General features: G+C 50.1%; 2 protein-coding genes across 6 annotated transcripts in view; one reads left to right on the top strand and one right to left on the bottom strand.

The window, feature by feature from the left end:
- The first annotated feature begins 76 nt into the window (after positions 1-76).
- Positions 77-14,104, top strand: PLAGL2 (PLAG1 like zinc finger 2). Of its 3 annotated transcripts, XR_008200420.1 has the most exons (4): positions 77-134; positions 5,331-5,703; positions 9,033-11,179; positions 13,608-14,104. XR_008200420.1 is itself a non-coding variant. In XM_052650637.1 (3 exons), exons 2-3 carry the CDS (start codon positions 5,444-5,446, stop codon positions 10,261-10,263), a joined length of 1,491 nt encoding a protein of 496 aa, XP_052506597.1. In that variant the 5' UTR covers positions 77-134; positions 5,331-5,443; the 3' UTR covers positions 10,264-11,300. The 3 variants fall into 3 exon arrangements, 2 of the variants coding, with proteins under 2 accessions (XP_052506597.1, XP_052506598.1); XM_052650637.1 differs by lacking the exon at positions 13,608-14,104 and having other exon boundaries at positions 9,033-11,300; XM_052650638.1 differs by lacking the exons at positions 77-134; positions 5,331-5,703; positions 13,608-14,104 and adding an exon at positions 6,166-6,211 and having other exon boundaries at positions 9,033-11,300.
- Positions 14,105-18,802: 4,698 nt separating this feature from the next.
- TM9SF4 (transmembrane 9 superfamily member 4) overlaps positions 18,803-23,178 on the bottom strand; it is a 53,113-nt gene continuing 48,737 nt past the window's right edge. For all 3 annotated transcript variants that reach the window (XM_052650659.1, XM_052650660.1, XM_052650661.1), the window contains exon 18: positions 18,803-20,710. In XM_052650659.1, the coding sequence (XP_052506619.1) occupies positions 20,561-20,710 (150 nt within the window). In that variant the 3' untranslated portion in view covers positions 18,803-20,560. The remainder of the gene's footprint in view (positions 20,711-23,178) is intronic.

Below are 23,178 nucleotides of genomic sequence, written 5' to 3'. Positions count from 1 at the left end.
CACGGCCCCAGCACCCGCTCGCGCGGCTCCCACAATGCACCGCACAATGGCCCGACCGCCGCCACTACCGGGGCCTGAGCGGGCCTGGCGGAGCCCGAGCGCGGCCCGGCCCGCAGCGCGGGGCTCGGAGCGCGGTGAGTCCCGGCGATGACCCCGGGGGACAGCGGGGAGCGGGGCGGGAGGCCGTCTCGCTACGCCCGCGCGCCGGGCACCCGGAGCGGCAGCGCCCCTCATCGTGGGCCCGTCAGCGCGGTCGCCCACACCCCCGACCCGAGGCCCCCTCTACGCCAGCCCGGCCCAGATAGGCCCCGGGGTGACCAAAACTCTCCTCGGACCCGTTACCTGGGTCTTGGGGACTCGAAGAAACCCTCTGGCCCAATCCCTACCGAGACCGGAGACTCAGCCCTGGAGGTCCCCTACTCCCGACCCCCGCCCCACCCCCCCTCCCGCCCAGGCTCCCTGGAGACCCAGATAACGCGCAGCTGACCTTACCAGGGACCCGGGTCTGGGGGACGCAGATAAGCTGCACCTGCTCCCTCCCCTCAGACACGCCTACCCGGACCCACATAAGCCCCTTTACTGCTCCATATAGTCCGCTCTTCCCCCTCTATTTCCCAGAACCACATAACCCCTTTTGAGGCTTCCCTCAAATATTTGGTTCTGGGGAACCCGATGAGCTCTACCCATAGTTTCCTCCTCGGCGATCCTATTCCCAACCTGCAGACAGCTTCCACTCGGTACCATTTTGAGACTCTTGAAATTCAGGGAATTCGCCTTTTATATTAGCCCCTTTAACCCTCCAGCCGCTGTACACCATCCCCAGCCCGTCTCTCTTTCTTTGCGGTGGGTGTGGTGGGGGTCTCTTTGGGATTCAGATAAGTCGCCCCTCCCTCCCTCCCATTCCTGAGACCCCCTCCAGTCTTCTCCCTGAATTTCTGTCCCTTGTCTGGCAGCCGTCCACCCGCAGCCCTCCCAGCCCCGGGGCGTTTCACACCCCCTCCTCCCCACCACGAAGTATGGTGGTCTAGAAACTGCTCAGGAGCCAAGCTGTCCCCTGCAAATCCTGTCCCAGGCTATGGCCCCGTCTCGGTGGGGAAAATGGACCTGCAAGGTGCAAGATAAGGGGATATTGGATGTGGGGAGTTGATACTTTAACCTATAAGTTCCTATCTCCTGGCTTGTGTGTTTTCCCACCTGTCTGCCTGGGACTTGGAAAGAGCCTAGCCTGGGGTTTCTAACCCAGCCCCCCAAGGTGAGGCCACTGGATTGGGGTGGGGGTCTAATCAGGTTTCCTCTTGGTGAAAACTGGGCTGTTGTGAGTTGCAGCCATTTGCTCAAGACCTCCTTAGGAGTGAGAGTCATGGGGAATCAGATGGAATCGGGAATCAAAAGGACTCCAAAGAGGGTCCGTGTACACTGATAGAACTAGCAGCCCGGGAGTAAATCCAACCCCTATTAATCCTGTTTGATGTCTCTTGGAATGATGCAAGCCATTGAGACTCTCCAGCCTCCCTGTAATTTAATTCTCTCACCACTGGGGAGTGTGTGTGTGTGTGTGTGGCGGGGAGGGGGGGTTGCGAGGCAGCTATACCCATTCCCCCCTTTCCTTCTCACCCTTCTCCAGCCAGTCAGTATATCTTTCCTTGCCCAGGTCAGGACTTTTTTTTTTTTTTAATCTCTATTTATAATTTCCCAGTTGCTATTTTGGGTTCTGCTTAGGGGAAGATTCTGTCCACCCCAAGGAAAGTTCCTGGGTGTGTTTCCTCCTCGGCAGGTGTTGAATTGAGTTCTTCAGATCCCCAAGTAGCTCTTGGGCAGGAGGGATAGAAGCTATTTTAGGGTAGTCACTGAAGTGGAGCTGTTAATCCTCTGTGGGTCTCTAGTTAAGAACACTTAGAGATTAACCCTTTCCTTGCTGCAGGGGGGCTATTTCTTAACAGTTCGGGGGGAGATTTGGGAGATTTCAACTCTGGTGAAGGTGGGAACATGCAACTCAATACAAAAGCAAAGATAATCGCTGCCTTTTGTTGGGTACTTAGTGGAAGCCAAGCCGAATGCTGAGCCCTTTGCATACCTGACTAAAATAATCCTTAAAACAAGCCTGTGAGGTAAGTATTTTTAGTTTTATAGATGAGGAAACAGGCTAATAATGGAGAAAGAACGCAGTTTCTATAGAGATGATGTAACACCATAAAAACTATAGTTTCATCAGAAGGGCAGCAGACATCATGGCACACAGCAGAGGACAGATAGATGAGGGAGTAATCTGCCTCCTTTAAAGGCTTCCAAGAGGGCCATAGAGAATTTTTAACTACGGAGCCTTAATAATAGAGATTCCTAAACTGAAGGAACTCAGGCCCAGGATATGGTGCTGGAGAAAGATAAAGTAAAGGGGGATTGGCTCCGGGGGATGTGCTGAGGGTCAGTTGTGGGGGAAAAGAGGAAGGCTGCATTCTGAGGAGGTGTTGGGAAGGGAAGGAAACTCGCTCTGAGGCCTGAGAAGTCACGTTAAGGGAGGAAAAGAACGTACTACTCAGGCCCTGTGCCGAAAAGGAGACACAATTTAGATCTCAGAGACTGCATTGTTTGTATTCACACATATTATGTCAAATGTTTCAAGAGTGTTGTTTCACTGAATCTTCCATGAGAATATTGGTAGGTAAGGAGAACTAATCTCTCTTTCAGAAATTGAGGAAACTGAGGTTCAGAGAAACTAACCTACCCGTGGTTTCAGAGTCAGTAAGTGGCAGCTCTTCTGATAGTAAGTCCAAGGTTCTTTCCACAATACCTCCCTCTTGATATCAGGCGCCAGAAGGAATCTTAGGATGAAAATATACCGAGTTATACCAGTAACTGGGAGGGATTGATTGTGTTTGTTTTATGGGAACAGGTTCTGTCAGCTTCTACAGTTGTTAAGGTTAGAGTGTGAGACCAGAAGAACAGCTTTGAAAGAGAAGCAGGATTTTTTTTTCCACAGTTTTGTGGAGAAGAAATCCGAAGAAATGGGCCTTCAAATAATGTGGGAGAGGCCCAGGAATCTTCCTGGATGAGAGGAGTTTGCAGACAAAGGACAGAGGGAGAAAAACTAGATTTCCTAAAGGATTCCTAAGGTAACACTAAAGCCAAAGCCCCAGTACGTGCAGATCAGGGCAAGCACATGGCTGCTGCCTGCCGCCTTTGCGTCTATCAATGCAACCTCGTGAGCTCTTCTTAGCCACCACCAGCCTCTTTCCTAGAAGCCCATTACTCACTCTTTCAGTAGCAGCATACTACACTGCTGTGTCTTGTTTGTGCTTGTTCAGGAGAACAGATGAGGTGGATGTGTGGGAGGTGGGGGACGTACTGTTCTCTTTCTGAGTTTGTGCGGAATTTCCAGGGCTAGGCTTCCCTCTCACGTCAGCCAAGTGATGCGACTTGCTTCCTTCCCTCTGGCTGCCATTCCCAGCTTTCCAGAGGCGGAGGTGCGTGATTTCACGTGGGGGGTGGGGGCCAGAATTTGACTTTGAAGATGGGGGAAGTTCCTTCCAAACTAGATATTCAAATTCATGCTCGCTCTCTGCCCAATTCCAAGCTGCCTAGTAATCACTGGTATTATAAACAGGTAATTCCACCCTTTGGAAGAAGGGAGGACTTAAACAATAAAAGCCAGACGTCAGAGGCCTTTGAGGTTTATCGTGAAGTAGGCAAATATGCCATGATTCGAAGGCTCAAGTGGGACTAGTTCTTAGTGTTAGCACGTGAGTCATGCAAAATGCAGCCACCTTTGTGCAAATCTTTCTAGGCACATCTCCACTCGTGATGGGGAAATTGTTTATCATATTACATTGCAGTGTTTCTTCAATAAGAGGAATGGTTCCTGAACAGGACATAGCTCATGTTAATGATGAGCAAAGCTCTCTCGGGCATGAACCCGCTGATCCCATCATCTCGTTCACGGCCAGCCTGTTGGTTGAATGGTCACTGTAAGCAGCAGGTGCTAATGAGCTGAGCAAGCATTCTTTGGCCCACAGCTAGTTTGTGCAGTTGGAGCCCTCCCCAGATTCTCGTGGACAATCCCCACATACCCGCTTTGCTCCCTTTACATGGAAAAGCCTCATGACCAAATTTTGGCATGAGCTCTTCAAAGGAAATTCCCCTGTTGTAGCAAGTTACATTGAGGTTGGTAACCTGTTTGTGTGATGAGCTTGTGAGTGTGAATGTGGGTCTGCTGTGCCCCCTTTGAGAATTAATGCCCTTTCTCTCTTCCTCTGAGTTGATGTCAGTAAAGAACTTGTGTCACCTTACCTATGCTCACCTGCTCCCCCACAACCCAGTAGAAAGACTTCAAGATATTGGCTCCCCCTTTGGAACTCAGTTTAAACCAGAACTGCCTGAGCATGTTAGCCTGTAAGAATCCACTTGCATTCAGTGACTTATGTACTCATCTAAAAGAAAGTTAAAAGTCCTTTTCTAGATGCTAGGTCTATGGAGCTGAAAGAGATATGATCTGAGCTCTCAAAGTATCTGAGTTTGGTGGTGGAGTCTGAGTTCTAATGCAAGTATGTTACCTGTTCACAATGGAGACGTGCATGTGTTCTGTGAGGGTCTGTAGGAGGGACAGCTCAGCACCTTGGTTATTGGACGGGCTTTGCTAAAGAAGTGTGGTTTGGGCCCTGAGACCAAGAGACCCAGAGTAGTGGTTGGAGGGCAGGATGGGACCAGCACTGGTTTAGTGGAAATGCTGAGTCTGCTGTTGCCTCTTCAGATGAACCTCTTGATGTTGATGCACTGCTGAGAAACACATCTGGCACAGAGGCTGACTCTCCAGGGTGTAAATTTCCTAAGTAAAGGCTTCTTTCTCTTCTGATGCCTTTTGGGCATTTTATTGCTCCTTAGCACCTCCACGAGGAGGAGAATTATAGAAAGTGAGGAGGAGGCAGGGTGAGGAGGAGGAGGAGGCGCTGCTGTCTAAATTTAGTGGAAAGGATGTAAAAGCGAAGTTGGAAGGGAAAGGGAGTTTAGGGCTTTTACTTCCTCCGATTATCCTGTTTTCTATTAGCCTAGGTGGTACTAGTAATAATAGTTACCATGTAGCACTTACTAGGTGCCCAGCCTTCTGCTGAATGCTTTATATTTATTATCTCATTTAACCCTCAAAAGGTCCTTATGATGTGGGAGATTAGTAAGCCCATGTTGTAAATGAGGAAACAGCTCAGGAAAGTAAGTAATTGGCTGAAAGTCACATGGCTTCAAAGTGGAAGGGCTGGGATGGAACTGGGGCTCTGTCTGCCTCCAGAGCCCATGTTTTCATGGTATTGGGCTCCCTAACACCAGGTGTTCTGATGTTTCAGGTGAAGAGATTGTTTTCTGAAGGCTGCGTTGGAGGCTGTGACAGAGCACAGAGCCCTGTGGAGCTGATGGGGAGGCTTTCTCAATAACATGGCCCTTCGCCATTAGCCTTGCCATGACCACATTTTTCACCAGCGTCCCCCCCTGGATTCAAGATGCAAAGCAGGAGGAGGAAGTGGGCTGGAAACTAGTGCCCAGGCCTCGGGGCCGGGAGGCGGAGAGTCAAGTGAAGTGCCAATGTGAAATCTCGGGGACACCCTTCTCAAATGGGGAGAAGCTGAGGCCTCACAGCCTCCCCCATCCAGAGCAGAGACCGTATAGCTGCCCTCAGCTGCACTGTGGCAAGGCTTTTGCCTCCAAGTACAAGCTGTATAGGTAGGTGACGCTCCCATACTTCTTCCTGCCCTGAGGTTCCCAGGGAGAAAGCCAGAGAGACTCCACTGAGTGTGGGACTTTATCTGTGGCAGAAGAGTAGAGGTTAATTTGTCCCATAAGTGTATCCTATATGTCAACCATTTGAGGTCACTCACTGAAAAATAATGGTGGTATTGTTTATTCAGACACTAGACTCTGATGGGTACAATATCAGATAGCGATGAACAGACTAGATTGAGTTTTGTTTTTTTTTTCTTTCAATACAGGTTTACCTCATTTTATTGCACTTCACAGATACTGCATTTTTTTTTTTTTTACAAATTGAAGTTTTGTGGCAGCTTTCAGTCAAGAAAGTTGGCCCAGTTTTCCCACTTTCCAAAAGCATTTGCTCACTTCATGTTTCTGTGAAGAATTTTGATAATTCTCACAATATTTCAAATCTTCCACCATCAAAAAGATTACAGCTTGCTGAAGGCTCAGGTGATGACTAGCACTTTTTAGCAATAAGGTATTTTTTTTCTTCTTTTTTTTTTTTAAAATAATTTTTTTAAAAGGTGATACGGACTGTTCTTTTAAAGTCTTTATTGAATTTGTTACAACATTGCCTCTGCTCTTTTATGGTTTGGTTTTTTGGCTGAGAGGCTCACGGATTCCTAGCTCAATCAAGTCTGCACCCTCTGCATTCGAAGGCGAAGCCCTAACCACTGGACCACCAGGGAAGTCCCCAGAAAAGTATTTTTAATTAAATATATACATGTTTTTTTAGACATGATGCTATTGTACACTTAATAGGCCACAGTATAGTATAAACATAACTTTTATATGCACTAGGAAACCAAAAAATTCATGTGACTCCTATTACTGTGACTTTTGCTTTATTGCAGTGGGCTGGCACCAAACTTGCGATATCTCCAAGGTGTGCCTGTGCTTCTTTCCCTACCTGTGTCAGGTAGTGGTGAGAATATTAGCCCCAAATTAGGCATCAGCCTTAGAAGTTTAGAGAGAAAAGGAGACCCTCTGGTCCAATCTGTAAATTGTAAAGTGCAGGCTCAGAGTGGAGAAGTTAACTTATCCAAGGTCGTATTGCTCACATGATCACTTACGACTCTGTAGAGTCCTCTGGGTTAGAAGATTTCCTGAAACTTGTAAGCGCAAGAACCCCTATCTAAAGTGAAATGGAATGTGAAAGCCCTGGTGTAAAGCAGATATGACAGAGCAGCTTTGAGGGGAGCAGGGCCTACTCAGAAGTAGTTTTGATTTTATCCTTGCCTTTCCATCAGAGGACCATGAGCGTGCCCTTTGCCAGTGATGCAGACTGCCTGCTGCACAGCCATTCATCCCTCGACCATGAGCTCTTGTCACATACCAGGCACAGTGTTCAGTGACAGGGACAGACACTTCCTATCAGTGAGCCAGACAGATATAGGGGGAGGGGTTGCTGACCCTCCTCGAGTTTACTGTCTTAATAGAAGGGACAGACAGCACACGAGTAAATACGTGAACGAGATGACCACAGAAAGCCTCTAGTTCCTTGTCTGGAAAACAGTTGATAGGAAGGAACTAAAACAGGTAACAGGGTTGTGTGTGACCAGGATTGCCCTCATGACAGTTCTGTGGTCCTCAGCTGTGTGCTCCTGTGTCTTAGGTGGATATCAGTTGGGGGTATCCTTGTAGACTTTCCTAGTGGCGGTCTGAGTGTCAGTGGGAGGCTCTAGGAAAGGTCCTGGGCCAGGAGACAGGAGCCTTGACTCCACCCGGAGTCGTCATACAATTTTAGGCAAATTACTAAACCTCATTGGGCCTTTGTTTTCTCACCTTCAAAATGAGGGAAATAGACTGGATCACTCACCATCTTCCTCTCATGTTACCATGCCACTTATGTCACAGGAGATTAATAGTAACCTTTATAGGTGTCAGCACTCAAAACAACATGAGGATAGTGGGTATGATTGATACCTTCCAGGTAGAAAGAATCACTGGATGCTGTGCTAGAGACAGCAGTAGCGTATCTAAGTGAATCCAGGTCTCAAGAAGGTCTGGGTTTAAGTGCATTTTAAACCCAGAAAATTGTCTGCCACTTACTGACTGGTGGGTGGGGCTGTCCTGTGCATCAGCTTCTTATGTAGAACACAGGGTTAATGACACAGCTCCCATGGGGCTTGTAAACGATGGGACGTCAAAGTCTTGCTGAGCTGATTCCAAATACCGTGGAGCTCTGGATTGTAGTTCCTGGATCAGCTCTGGTTTCCAGCCAGATAGGAGCAGAAGCAGGTAAACCAAGGGGCACTGAGGTCCCATATCACAAACACATCTTCTGAAACATTTAAAGGCTTTATGTGGCAAACAATTTAAATGGTACAAATGGACATGCAGTGAAAAATAAATTGTCACACTTGAAGCCACTGTTCTCCTCAAAGGCAACCATTGGGGTCAGTTCTTTGTGTATCCCTCTCGAGACATTCAAACATGTATTCCCTTCCTTTTTTATTTTCACAGGGGATTGTGTTACGTACACCATACTGAACTTCCTTTTTTGACTTGGCTCGCTGTTTCTTGGGAGATTGTTCCAGATCAGGAAGTTTAGATATATTTCATTTTCCCTTTATTGTGTCATTTAAATTTTTATAAATACACTTTTTGTTGCAAAGGAAATACATTCACATAATTCAAAATTCAAAAGGTATACAATGAAAATTCTTCATCACACCCAGAAAAGCTGCCCTTTCTTCTCCCCATGGGTAGCCAATGTTAGTTTCTTGTGTATCCTTTCAGAAATATTTTAAGCTCATATGAGCAAACATGCATAAATTTTCTCTCTTTTCCAATGCATGGTACCATTCCATAGGCACTGTTCTGTCTCATAGCCTTTTCCCACTTTATCTAGGAGCTTGTTACCTGTTGTATATATAAAGCCGTCATTATATTTAAAAGTTAAGGTGGGAATTCCCTGTTGTTCCAGTGGTTAGGACTTCACGCTTTCACTGCTGTGGGGCTGGGTTCCATCTCTGGTCAGGGAACTAAGATCCCACAAGCTGCACAGCCAAAAAAAAGTTGAGTCATTTTTATGGACTTAATTACTTATTTAGCCAGTTCCCTACTGATGGACATTTAGATTGTTCCTGATATTTTTGCTACTGAATTCAGTGCTGCAGAGAATAGCAGCACATGTGGTTTTGCAGGTGGTAGAGTGTAGTTGGCATGGCATCCATTCCATCGCATGCCTCTACCACAGTTTTTGTGTCTAGTTGCCTGTTAGTGCACAACTCCGTTGTCTGGCCAGCCATTATGATCTCCTTTCTTTCTCCTCTGTCCTTCATCCCTGTCTGCAGGCACATGGCCACCCACTCAGCCCAGAAACCCCACCAGTGCATGTACTGCGATAAGATGTTTCACCGCAAGGATCATCTGCGGAACCACCTGCAGACCCATGACCCCAACAAGGAGGCCCTCCACTGTTCTGAGTGTGGTAAGAATTACAATACGAAGCTGGGCTACCGGCGCCACCTGGCCATGCATGCTGCCAGCAGTGGTGACCTCAGCTGCAAGGTGTGCCTGCAGACCTTCGAGAGTACCCAGGCCCTGCTGGAGCACCTGAAGGCCCACTCACGCCGGGTAGCAGGTGGTGCCAAGGAAAAGAAGCACCCCTGTGACCACTGTGACCGGCGGTTCTATACTCGTAAGGATGTGCGGCGGCACCTGGTGGTCCACACAGGCCGGAAGGACTTCCTGTGCCAGTACTGTGCCCAGCGATTCGGCCGCAAAGACCACCTGACACGTCATGTCAAGAAGAGCCACTCACAAGAGCTGCTCAAGATCAAGACAGAGCCAGTGGATGTGTTAGGCCTAATCAGCTGCAGCTCCACAGTCAATGTGAAGGAAGAGCTGAGTCCTGTGCTGTGCATGGCCTCTCGGGACGTGATGGGGGCCAAGGCCTTCCCTGGCATGTTGCCCATGGGCATGTATGGTGCCCACATCCCTACCATGCCCAGTGCGGGCATGCCACACTCCCTGGTGCACAACACGCTGCCCATGGGCATGAGCTACCCTCTGGAATCCTCACCTATCTCTTCCCCAGCTCAGCTTCCTCCAAAATACCAGCTTGGATCTACCTCATACTTGCCCGACAAATTGCCCAAAGTGGAGGTGGATAGTTTTCTGGGGGAGGTTCCTGGAAGCCTGTCTCTCTCATCCGCTGAACCCCAGCCCACCTCACCTCAGCCGGCAGCAGCTGCGGCCCTCCTAGATGAAGCACTGCTCACCAAGAGCCCCGCCAACCTCTCTGAGGCTCTCTGCGCTGCTAATGTGGACTTCTCCCACTTACTGGGCTTTCTTCCTCTCAACCTGCCCCCATGTAACCCACCTGGGGCCACAGGAGGCCTGGTCATGGGCTACTCCCAGGCTGAGGCTCAGCCCCTGCTCACCACTTTGCAAGCTCAGCCTCAAGATTCCCCAGGAGCTGGGGGACCGCTGAACTTTGGGCCACTGCACTCTTTGCCACCTGTCTTCACCTCTGGCCTGAGCACCACAACCCTGCCTCGTTTCCACCAGGCATTCCAGTAGCCACAAGGAGGCCCTCAGCTCAGTCCTGGCTCTGTCAGGGAGCCTCAGTACCTATCCCATCTGCATCCCCCATGAAGGCAGCTGAGCTTTCAGAGCTGGGTTCAAAAAAACAATTCCAGTATCTGTATGGAGCACTTGGTTTGGGGGCTTAAGCTCCAGGATTAGTTCCAGGAGGAATCTTGAGCCCCAGCCCCATGAAAAGATATCATACAATAGGACTTCAGGTATTTTTACTTTTTTTTTTTTTTTAATCTGAATCGGGAGCCACACCTAGCCTTCTCCCTCTCCAAAGCATCGGAACCTCCTCCTCTTTGAAGAAGGGAGAGGTCTCTTGAAGACACAGAGGGTTTTACTTCGGATGACCTCGAGAGAAGTAGTCCAAGAAGCCCGTCTTCTGGTCCCAGCCTGCAGACCCCACAGCAGTTGGTCAGGCACTCCTGCAGAGGGTCCATCGCCTGCTTCCAATCAATAGGCAGGAGGGAAGGCCTCTGCCTGTTGTTCCCCATTACCTCCATCCCTCCTGTCCTAACACCTCCATTTTCAGTCAGTGTTTTCCAGGAACGGTACCGTTTACACAGTCGCTTCAGACACACCATTTCACCTCCCTTGCTGAGCTGTTAGCCTTAGAATGATTGCAGTGAACATTGTTTACACACCGTGAATCCATTCCCACCAGTCCATTCCAGTTGGCACCAGCCAGAACCACTTGGTACCTGGTGTTAACTGGAGCCCTGTTTACAAGGCGGAGTCGGGTCCCGACTTCTCTTCATTTGAGGTCACATTTTTCCCCTGTGGGGAAATAAACTGACTTTGGACTGCTTCAGTCTCTGCCACCTTCCATGACTGTGTCTGTTCTTGCCTTCCTTGGGAGAGTCCACAGGAGACAGGCAAGAAGATTGGAGCAGCTTTCTCACAGGTCTGCAATTCTGTTTTTCTTCAAGTACATCGTGACCCCCTCATCCTCCTTTTGAACTGGAGAGAGGGGAAGAAATGAAAGGCATGCCCACTTCCACTCCCCCCGCCCCCACCCCGTTCCTTAATCCCTACCCTGAATATCATGAGTTGTTATTGGTCTTGGAAGGAGGGATTCGGGTTCTAGGCTGGTGTGGATAGCAAAGGAGAGGGTGTGAGCCCCTCATATGTCTCTCCTACCTGTCCCGTTTTCAGGAAGTTGTGGAATTGTTGGAAGAAGAGTTTTCAGAAAGTTGGCAGATAATTAAGTCCTAATCATCATCGTATCATGTATGGGGGGTATACACCATGTATGGGACATATCATGGGAGGTGTACATCATTGCCTCCCATACCAAACTTTTTTCTTCTCCACAGTGTTCCTCCTCTCCCACTTTGCAGTCCCTCTGGACTCAAGGCCACTGTGCATAGGCTTCTCTGCTCTCCATCAAAGAACTTCCACCTTCCTCTTGTGGCCCCTCACTTTTGCCCTCAGTACTCAGCAAGTTTTCTTGCAATAAACGATTAATTCTCTTGACTTGTGGGGCTCCCTTGTTGCAGACAGCACAGCTCTTGCCCAACTGAACCTCACCCCTGCTTCATCTCAGTTCTGCATGGGCTTTGCTCTTCCCGCTCGTGGAAGGGAGGCCTCTCAGGGACCACCAGTATGGGGCCCTCTTGAGACACTTCCACTCTGATTCAGAAACACACTTCTACCTCTTTACTGTTAACTCCTACAGATGGCAGCCAGCAGTTTCTGGGCACTTCTCTCAGCAGGTGCCTCATACTGGCTTCTGGCTTCTTCACTAGGGTTTCAGGACAGACTACCAAGGAACTGCCTCAGCCTCTTCCCAGTTCTCCCTGTCCCCATCCTGTCTAGAAATCACTTTGGTTTATGAGCAGGTAGGTCCAAGACCCACGCTTCTGCTTCAGTGCAGGCCAGTACTCTTTCTTTGAGGTGAAAGCCTTAAAATGTAGCTTCCTGGCCCTTGATTGGAAGCAATGTGGAATGAATAAACATGTTTTCATTTAGGCAGGCTAGCTTGGGATACCTTTTTTTAAAAAAAAAGACAAAACCAGATATAAAGATGTCTGGCAAGATTAGAATCAGACTAGGTGATTTACTTCTAAAAATTAGCTTCAGTGAGTCCCAGGGACTAATTAAGGTTTACTTTTAAAAGCGTCCACCTTGGTACGCAGCCCCCTTCTGCATGCTATGCATGTTATTGGGACTCGTATATAGGAAATGGTAAGTGAGGACCCAGTTGGGACTCAGTGCCGCCATTGTCCTTGTTGTCTCTGATCTTCATCACTAGACCCAGCAACCCTTGCCCCTCCTTGCCACCTTTTCTGCATCTTTTGTTTACAGAGGTAAAGGGGCCTCTGGCTATGGAATATGAAGTCTCGGACTGTTAGAAGAGTCCCTTCTCTTTGCCTGCTCTGTCCGGTCCCTTCCTTGAATTCTCTCCCCCAATAGTGATGCTGGGAAACTCATAGGACAGGCAAAGCAACTTTAAAACCTTGTAACTTGGGGCCTTGCCCCTCCTCCCCTCCTCTTCCTTCCAGTCCTGTTCCTCTCGTTCTTCCTTGAATGCCCTTCCCACCCACAAATAATTTTCCTATCACTGTGAACTTTGCTGGTGCAGAGGAACATCTGCCTTCACTTTTTTTTTTTTTGGACTGTAGATAGCCAGCAATTTCTTAAACCTCCCTTTCCAAAAGAAAAAGAAAAAAAAAGTCCTTGACCTGTTGTGCAAAGGATAAGAACAGCTTTATCCTGCTCAGTACCAAACCCACTTCAGTACCCTTACTGAGGCCATGAGAGCCTAGGGGTTTCTGTCCAGGACAGGAGCCATGGCATGTTGGCAGAGACCAAACAGGGACCAGGAAAAGGGGTGATTTCCCCTTCCCCACCGCCTCCAACCTCTGTCAGCGATGAGCTGCCCTGAATAGTGGCAGGCACCTCCCCCTCTGCACAGAAGCTAGTCAGGGTTGAGTGCAGTCTTGGGGGGCCAGGGGGTAGTAGCATGCCAGCCGGGTCAGCTCAGGGATCTGCACATCTTGGGAGAGGGGAGAGGAACAATGAGTTTTTTTCCCATAACCTTTTACAAATGGCATTTTGTGCATGGAAATCCGGGAAGCAGGTGTGATTCCTTTTTTGCTCGTAGATATTGTCTTAAGCTGAACTTCTACTGCCCTAAACTTTTCCCCTAGTAGCCCTTTAAGCCCCTATGCCCCCTTCTTTTTGGTAGCTGTTTTCTCCAGCCCCCCTCCATCTCCCCTCTTTTCTAGGAGCTATTTTTAAGCACGACTTTTTTAACAGTTTATATTGTACAGGATCAATATTTTGCTTTTTAACAAGGATATTTATGTAATAAGAAACTTTTGCCTTAGGCAGGTGTTGGCCAGAAAAGTCCAGATTCCTCTGGGACCCCACCCTGGCCTCTCCTGGAGCTCTGAACCTGCTGTGGAAGGAACTGGCTGTGACCTCACCACTGGAAAGCAGGGTCTGTGGCAAGGGAAACGGGTGTACTGGTTCTGACAGGAGGAGGATCCACCATGGTAATCAAGTGCCTCTGTGGAGGGGTTTAATTTCTTCAGATGTTCGCCTACTTCCTTAGTGGGTTCTCCCCATATTGCACCTCTCCAACTCTCACCATTTGGCACTGGAACTCCTGAAACACCACTTCTCATACACCCCCCTCCCTCTCTCCCAGTGGTCAAGGCTTTGGAGCCACTCTTTCGTAATACCAGATTATTTAAAGAGAGAAAAATACAAGACAAAACCTTTTAGCACTTTGTAAACACAGTGAATAACCTCTTGGAGTATTTTTGGCTTTATATAAAACAAGGTTTTTAATTGTAAAATATAAGTGCCATTAGAAAATGCACAGGGCCTATCTTTGTTAAAGTAGATTTTTCAATGTTTTACAGAATTACATTTTCAAAAAAAAGTTTTTATAATGAAGTTGTTTATTAAAAACTTCTGAATGATGTGTTTGGAAGTTGTGAGCCTGTCTCATTGGGAAGGGGCGGGAGAGAACCTGAGGAAGAACAAGTCTAGACGTCGTTAGCATCCAAGGGGATGGTGGGTACGAGGGAACACACAGTGAGAACCCTTCACGTTAGCACCCACAAGCCCTGTACTCTGAAATGAAAGGTCTTTGAGGTAAGTGGCATCATGCTACTTAATAATCTTGGATGCAAGAATCAGAAAAAATCAAATGGACTCAATGAAATTTCATATCACTGCAAATGCCAGATGGAACGCAGTTTTGAGGTTAGTATTGGTTCAGCATCTCAGACATGGTAGGCTTTAGCATTCCTGTTTCTGCCATATCTTGTGCAATTGTGACCATCCTCAGGCCCTTCCATGTGGCTTGTCCCTTTATCAAAGCATGCTGCCACGATTCCAGTCATCCTCACACAGTGCTGACCAGAAATGGAAAGGGACCCTTTCCAGGCCCCCTAAGTAGAGAGGAGTCCTTTTATTCACAGGAGCCCTGTAAGCATCTTCTGTCTCATTGGCCTTGATGGTGTTCTGTGCCATCCCCAAGCCAGTCACTGTAGACCAGTGGTGACAAGACTGAGCCAAGGGGAGGAGTGTGTTCTCAAAGGAACTCTGGCGTACTGTTAGAATGAGGAATGGATGCTGGTTGTCCAAGAAAAAAATGTCATCCATGGCTCAAGGTGCACAGCTGGTCGGTGACAGAGCTAGGACTTGACCTTGCCCACATTTGTGTGTAGGCACCCATCTGGTTCAGACAGATTCTTGAAAGGAGTCTGGCTTCACCTGATGTTGCTTGGCCAGTCCAGCGAAGGCGGTCATCACTGTTCTGAGCCCCATCCCTTGTACTGAGTGAGATCCTCTCATCCGAGGCTCAGACTGAGCTTGCTTTTCTGTGGTCTGGAGCCACTGTCCATAGGGAAGCAGTGCAAATCACTGAGTCCAGCCCAAGACTTTATGGGACATCCCATGTTAATGTGTGTTAAGAGGTGTTTTGTGTTCAAAGGCAGTGGGCTGGCCCTTCATCTCTTTGGCTTGTTGACTTGTGTAACTCCACTCTAATGGGTCAGACCTCTGCTAGGGCCCCAAGGACATCCACTTTGCCCTCCAGGAGCTGCATTCCTGGGAGTGGGTCTGGCGGCTCAAAGCAGTCTTTTCCATTGAATAGGAAGAAGATGAAGGCTTTCCGGAGGAGGTGGCAAAGACTTTCAGGTGAGGAGGTGGAGTATTGGGCGTACTGACCACCATGGGCCACAGGTTGGGGAGCTGAGATAACAGGACTGCAGGCATGTGCAGGATTAGGGTTGCAGGGGTTGGTCCACCCAGGCTCTTACTCTCCAGGCATAGGCCCTACACTTGAGACTACAGTTCATGTTTGTAAAATGGAACAGAACAAGGGGTAGCCCCGAGGCCCAGGAGGAGGTAAAGCAATGTTCAGCCCACCAGGCCATGAGGATCCAGCTCTTGGAGGGAAACTGGGCAGAGACTCACTTGCTCCCTGGTTGGCTGCATCTGAGAATTTCCCTTGTCCCTGATTCTTCCACTTCAACCTCTTTTCTTCCTTTTATCACAAATATTTTGAGCACCTCTGTGTGCCCAGCGACTGCTATACAAGTTTCAGTCTGGTCAGAGACCGAAGGATACCTCTTGAGTCCTTTGCATTTGCCTGAGTAATTTATCCTCTGCAAAACTACCCCAAGGCCACAGTAGAGTGGGCACCAAGCAACTCCCACCTGTCCACCGCAGGTGGGAAAATTACTGTTTGACATGGTGGCTCTGATGGAAGGTTCTATCTGTCTGTGATCTGGGTCCCTGTTCAGAGCTGTTCCTTGCTTGCTACACTCCTGCACATCACTCCCTTTCCACCCCCGACTCCTAGTTCTGTCTGGGTGCCTGCAGTCACAGCCCCTTGCCCCTCCATCGGGTACCTCGCCCCTTATTAGCTAGGGAGCCCTGGTGAATCACACCCGAAAAGGTGTGGGGGCGAAAGGGGGCGGGGCGAGCCCCGTAGGAGAAGACCGCGCTTCTCGGCCTCCTGCAGGCGGTCCGCTGGGGTCGCTGCCAGCCTTGCCATTCCCTCTCGCGGAATCCGCAGCGTCGCCCCAAGCCCCAAGCCCCCCTCCAGGCTCCGGGCTCCAGCAGGTTATGGCGGACGAGGGTTCGGGTCGGGGCGGGGGGGGCGCCTGGAAACCGCTGCGCGCCCCGTGCCTGCGTCTGGGGCCCGAGAGGCTGGGGGACAAGGGAACCCAAGACCCCACAGCCCGCCCTGCAGCTGCCCCGCCTGTCCGGGAGCGCCAGGAGGCCTCTGCGGCCACTGACCCGAGCCCGGAAAACCGGCCTTGTCGGGGATGGCGCCCCAGCAACCTGTCGCACAGAAATGTGGGGGGCTCGAGCTGGAGCCGGCGGGAAGGTCGAGGAAATGACGATTGAGAAGGGCGCCATCTTCATGGAGGAGGCGGAGGTGGGGGGCGTGGGGAAGCAGCCGGTGGGAGATGGGGTGAAGCTGGTGCGGGAAGAGAAGCTAGAGGTGGGAGCGGAGGCGCACGAAGGCCTGGGGCCCCTGAACTTGGTGGCCCAGGTGTGGACCCGCTGGAAGCCGTCAAGTGGGGAGCAGGAGGCCGTGAGTGCCCAGGCAGACAGGGCCTACCTACGATGGGAGCGCAGCTCTGGGCACACGCGCCAGCTGTACCTGGTCCCAAGGAGCTACATCATCCAGAATATTTCTGGCTTCTGGGTCACTGCCTTCCTGAGAGGCTAGAGGCCACTATTACGAAGGACATAAGGAAACTGTTGACTGTCTTGATTGTAATAATGGTTTCATGGCGTGTGTATATATGTCAAAACATGGGACTTCCCTGGTGACCCAGTGGTTAAGACTCTGCTTCCACTGCAAGGGGTCGCAAGTTTGATCCCTAGTTGGGGAACTACAATCTCATATGCCACAGAGCATGACCATATATATATATATTTCAACAACGTATCAAGTTGTGTAGTTTGTCAATTATAATTTAAAATATAAACAAAGTCTTTTAAAAAGGCAGCTATAGTAATGGTTAGAACGGGTTTTGGAAGCTGGCTTCTTCAGTTGAGTACTACAGCTCTCACCTGCCATGGGATGGCTCAGCAGTCTACCTGAACCACTGGGGCTTGTAACCTCCTCTGTTCAGTCGCTCAGTCGTGTCCGACTCTTTGCGACCCCATAAATCACAGCACGCCAGGCCTCCCTGTCCATCACCAACTCCCAGAGTTCACTCAAACTCATGTCCATCGAGTCGGTGATGCCATCCAGCCATCTCATCCTCTGTCGTCCCCTTCTCCTCCTGCCCCCAATCCCTCCCAGCATCAGAGTCAAGGAGGCTAGTAACAAAACATGCCTCAGAGGATCATATTCAAGATTAAGTGAGCTAACACATGAAAAGTATCCACAGTGTCTGGAACACAGGAAGTATCCCATGAATGGCAACTGCATCTAAAAACTGGTCCAGCATTAAGACTGGGTGGACCTAACAGACAACTACCGTTTTTGTTTGCTGTGCATCCCTTACTATGGTGAATCGTTGTTTCCTAATCACCCATTCCACGTGACTTTGGTGGGCAGAAATTCACAATATCCAACATCCTTGGAGTATGCAGCGTGTTAATAGTGCTCAGTCCCCCTAGATGTAGTGATTGGTCCAAGATGTACAAACAGTAATCCCAGCTGGGCCCCTTAGAGACCTTTCCTGGGATTTATCTATGTTGAATATACTAACATAAGGGGAAGTCTTTTTCTTCTGGGCTTTCTTAACTGGCTAATGTAGGCCTTGGACTTCCCTGGTGGCTCAGATGGTAAAGAATCTGCCTGCAATGCAGGAGACCTGGGTTTGATCCCTGGGTTGGGAAGATCCCCTGGAGGAGCACATGGCAACCCACTCCAGTATTCCTGCCTGGAGAATCCCCATGGACAGAGGGGCCTGGTGGGCTATGAGTGAGCACAGCACAATGTAGGCCTAGGCTGATCTATGCCATGCTCTGCCGGCCTCCCACAGAGGAAGACTGTTGACAATGGGATAAAATGGTACAGAGAAAAGCAGAGTGACGACAGGGAGAATCTTAAGGCTATCCTTTGTGCCCCTGCATCTATCCAGACCTGAAGCCAAACCACTCTTGTCCTTGATGACTTATGAGCTAATCAGTCCTTGGGGCTTTGGGCAGTGTGACCTGTCCCTACTGCCTGACACTGAAGGAGTCTTACATGACAGGTGACGTGAGTGAGCAGCAAACCATTACAGCTGGGAGTCCTTTAAAAACCAGGCTCACTGCTGCCAACGCTCACACTCACTTGCCATTTCCTACCTGGGGGCCAGAGAGGCGTGCTGAGTGACTCAGTATGGAGGGGCTGGGCAGGTGGGAGAGACTCTGAACATGCACCAGGCAGAGCGGCAGAAAGCCTGATGGGAGACTGAGCTTTAGGGGAAACCACTCAGCTCAACCCCCTGGGGGAAATCTGTGTCACCTCAGACCTGTAACCCTTGCGAGAGTCAAGAGACACGACAACAGGACAATGACATATTTATTTACAATTGGACCAAAAAAAGGCATACAGGCATCTTTTACTTAAAAAAAAATGATGATGATTTAAAAAGTCAGAAAAATTGATGTCTGAACCATTTATGAGGAGTCTGTTTACCCACTCCCGCCCAAAGAGAATCTCTCAGGGAAAAAAATTCAAGATGTGAATGAACAAGACTCCATCATCATACTCTACTGCTCGGGTTCCCTTTCCGCCAACCTGATGCTTGGTGGACGCCGCTTGGTACTGCGGAGTCACTGTGAGGCAAGGTTGAGAAGATCACTGGTTTGACTGGTGGAGCTGGTGAGGGCTGCCGGGAGAATCTGGGGGTGGGCGTGAGGTGGGTATGTTCCTAGCTTAGCCAGCATCCTGAGCTTTGTCTTGTGGTGGGGGTCCTAATGGGGCTGGAGCAAGGGTGAGTGGCTGTTACTTAAACCCTGACCCTAGGGTGTGTTTGGTCTCTTGCAACTTGAGAGCAAAGGTCTGTGACAGGCAGGGGGGAGGGCAGAGGTTAGGAAGAGGGGGCGCCGATGAAGAAGCCAGGCATCCGTGTCAGCTCCTCTTTCTAACTTAGGCTCCTTGCTTCTTCCTGGGACTTGGGGAAGGAATGACACAACTTACTTTCCACTTTCCTTCTTGCAGGTAGTGTTCTGGGTGTTTCCCCAAAGGAGGCAAGAGCTCAGACAGGAAGTGGAGGGGCAGGGTCTGGCTGAAAGAGCTGTGTGGGCACAGGCTGGGGGATGTCAGGGAGAGAATGCCTCTTCTCAGCCACCTGAAGAGGAGACCTGAGGTCTCCAGGCCTTGTCCTGCCCTGGAAGCGGGGGAGGAGAGGGTGTCCCACCAGCACACACTGCAAAGAGTAGCACCCCCCGCCCCCCAACCCAGGAAGGGGCTGAGGAGCAATCTGAGGGGTGAGGACTCTCATCCGGACAGACGCGTGAATGCTTGGTTTGGCTCTGGAAATACTTGGCCCCAGATCCAGGGTTTCTTGGCACGAAAGACAGTTCATTGCAAGTCTCTCCTCTGGTCCAGCAAACTCCGGCTGCTCTGAGCAGGGGCGATTCCTGCTGTCCTGGGGCACTTGGCGCCCAGTACTTCTGGGGGATTTCCTTGGCTCAACCAAGATCTGGGCTTGCTCCCAGTGACAAGATGACCAGAGGCCTGGTGGGGAGCCCTGCTTTGAGTACCCCTGGGAGGAGGCTAGGGAGGAAGGAATAGGGAGGGGAAGGGGCTGGAAGAGGCTGGTTGGCACTGAGGATGCGAGTCCGGGCTGAGCTGTGCTTTGTCGCGGCATCAATGGCGAGGACGGGCAATGAGAGGGTCAGAAACCTCCCTTAGGCCCCGGCGTTTCCTCTTCCAGTTAGTCGTGGGATAGCCAACAGCCCTGAGGAACTGAGGTGGAGACAGTGACCAGAACCCAGTGTCTCGGTGGATTTATCCATCCTGGATCCATTTGTTAAAAAAAACTTAGGGAGAAAAACCCCAAACCAAAAATACACCTGAATAAACAGGTCCAAGAGTTCCTGCTGGAGGGAACTTCCCTAGCACTGAAGAAAAACAACCCACAAAAAACTCATCCCCCATAGAACTGCAATAAGATGATGAAGAAAAATGCAAGATTTATCTACAGGCCTTCCCGCCCCACACGCAGCCCCGGGATCCAGAACACTGTGCCAGGAGTTACATTCCAAACGAGCAGGAGTTGTTTTATTCTATGTGCCTGCAGTTCCCTGTGCGGGGCGGCTTCCTGTCCGTGGATGGAGTGGGCCAGACCATGGTCCACCCCCATCAGTCTATCTTCACAGCAGCGTAGATCTTGCGGACAAACATGTAGGCTGCATAGAAGCCGATGGTGCCCGTGAGGAGCCAGAAGGACAGGACCATGAGGGCCGTGTAGCCAAAGTAGAGGAGAGAGGGAATGAACTCGACGATGTCCAGCTGGGGCGCGAGTGGGGAGAGAAGGGGCACACTCAGTGCCAGCCTGCTGTGGCCACCCAGGTGCCCCCCGACCTTCGCCCAGACCTCGTGGGCAGGCAGTGAGGGGCAGGTGGGGCACACGGCCAGGGTGAACCTTCGTCAGCACCAGGGCCTGTGCTCCGCCCTGCGTGCTCACGACTACTGTGGTGGGTTAGTAACCCATTTTACAGAGGAGCAGGCATTTGAACCTGGAGTCAGAGGCCCAAATCCACTGACCAGGCCATTCCATGTTGGAGTAGGAGTATTCCTGCGGAAGGGCCTGGGAGCTCACTGGGAGATGGGGCTGACCTCAGGGCCCACTGCCAGAATGACGAAGGCAGGAAAGGCCACGGATGTCGCTTCCCCACCCTCCACAGTCCCCAGAACAGTGCAGTGAGACTCACGGATGGCTGGAGCACAGAAGTCGGGGGAGGAGAAAGGCGTTCTCAGCTCCTGACTTTAGGACCAGAGAGTCACCATGAACCTGCCTCAGCCTATGGTGCTCTCCGCCTGAAGGCGCTCTGTCACTTTTTTTACCATCTCACGGGGAGTCGATCCTGGAGCATCTCAACTCCTTAGCTGAGTTCTCAGACCTGGGCAGCGATGCCAGGGAACCTGTCATGTGGTGGGCTTTACTGTGCCAAGTGGAGCTAATCTGGGACCCTGGTATCAGGACCTGCCTGCCCACCAGGGCCCGAGTGGGGCCTGTTCCAGGGCTCTTGGGCAGACCCATGGTCACAAAATGCCAGGAGTCCACAAGAAAACAATTAGGGTCACTGTTTGAGACCATCTCCCTGAAGTCAAATAGCCACAGATTGGGGGATGAAGGCCATGTCTTCCAGCTCAACCACCCATCTCTCTTTTTATGGGCTTTCTTATGGCTGAAGGTGGGGTGAAGGTGATGGGGGGGACAGAGTAGTGCTAAATCCAGTGGTAAAACCAGAAAAGGAGTGAGGCAAAAAGGCGGTGCTGGAAAGTTCCTTAGAGTTCAGACAGGCCAAGGCCATCATGTTTCAGACAAGGCTCTCGGGCTGGCTTTAGAGCAGAGAAGAAAGCCTTAGGCAGAGGCAGGAAGGGCAGGACGCTGAGCTGTGACCTTTGTGTAGGCGGCTATGGAAGCAGGCTTCACTTGCCCAACACTGGCTTTTATCTTCCTTTTTTCCGGGGTCTTGGGTACCCACTCCCTACTCTGTGGTCCTATTGGGGCTGTCAGTCCAGTACAAAGCCTAAGCTAGTCAATCAGAGTACACCATCCTACTGGACATGAAGAACAGTGAAGGGTGACGTATAACCTGGGCCAATGAGCATCTTCCCTGGGACTGATAACATGAGGACAGAGGAAACACTTTCTTTTATTGCTAGGGCTGCAAAGCTAAAAAGAGACTCTACGGCTGCTACTGGCCATCCTTCTACTTTGTGAAAAGATCTACCTGCAGACTGAAGCCAAGAAAACACACACAGAGCTGAGGTATAAACACAGAGCTCTGATACCATTTAAGCTGCTGGATCTAACCAAGCCTGAAGCTGTATTTCAACTTCTTATTAAACTCACATAAGCCAAAACATTCTTTTTTTGCTTAAGCCAGCTGGAACTGGGTTTTGGTCACTTTCCATTCAGAAGTTTCTGATAAATAGGGGCTGCAGAGAAGGGAAATTAGATTTGTTTTGCAGGATTCCAGCAATAAGATTGATCTGCAGGTGGAGTTCACAGGGAGGCAGATTTCAGTGTGAATCAAGGAAGACCTTAATAATGACAGGAGCTATCTGAAGAGAATGGGAGCGTCAGGAGGGAATGCCCTCAGTCACTGATGTGCTAGAGCAGGGGTCAGCAAGCTTCTTCTTAAAGGGACAGGTTATATTGGGTTGGCCAAAAAGTTCATTCAGATTTTTCTGGAAGACAGTATGGAAAAACCCGATTGAACTTTTTGCCCAAGCCAACAGCTGAGGCCAGTGGTCTCTTGTCAAAACTACAATACTCTGCCGCTGCAGTGTAAAAACAGCCTGGACAACACTGAATGAACAGCCGCCAATAAAACTGTTTACAGCAACAGGCCTGCTGGCCCACAGGCCACCACTGACTGACTCCTTAGCGAGGTGATCCTTTGTTGGGATCGCTGGAGAAGGAGCCAGTCAGGGGACCAGAAGCAGGGCTGAAACGCTACACTCACATATCTGGACAGTCCTTTCCAACCTGATGTTTTTGGGAAAGGGAATTCTAAGCTTCACTTGCTTAGCCTATGGCTCTACTTTGGTTTCAGAATACAGCTTCGTTATAAGCAGAGGACTTCTTGCTTTGGAAACCCAAAATACAGTGGCTAAGTCCCGGAGGTGACACAGGGTCCAACCAAAGCAACTCCCAGACTCCCCTCAGCAGCCCATCTGATTTCTGTGTTATGCGCACATCCACCAAACCTGTTGTGGGGATCTACTTGGACTCTTAAGCCACCCTC

The sequence above is a fragment of the Budorcas taxicolor genome, chromosome 13, assembly GCF_023091745.1.
Source record: "Budorcas taxicolor isolate Tak-1 chromosome 13, Takin1.1, whole genome shotgun sequence".
In the NCBI taxonomy this organism is placed as follows: Eukaryota; Metazoa; Chordata; class Mammalia; order Artiodactyla; family Bovidae; genus Budorcas; species Budorcas taxicolor.
The sequence above is the reverse complement of the archived record's forward strand: the minus strand, read 5'-3'. Positions and strand labels throughout refer to the sequence as shown.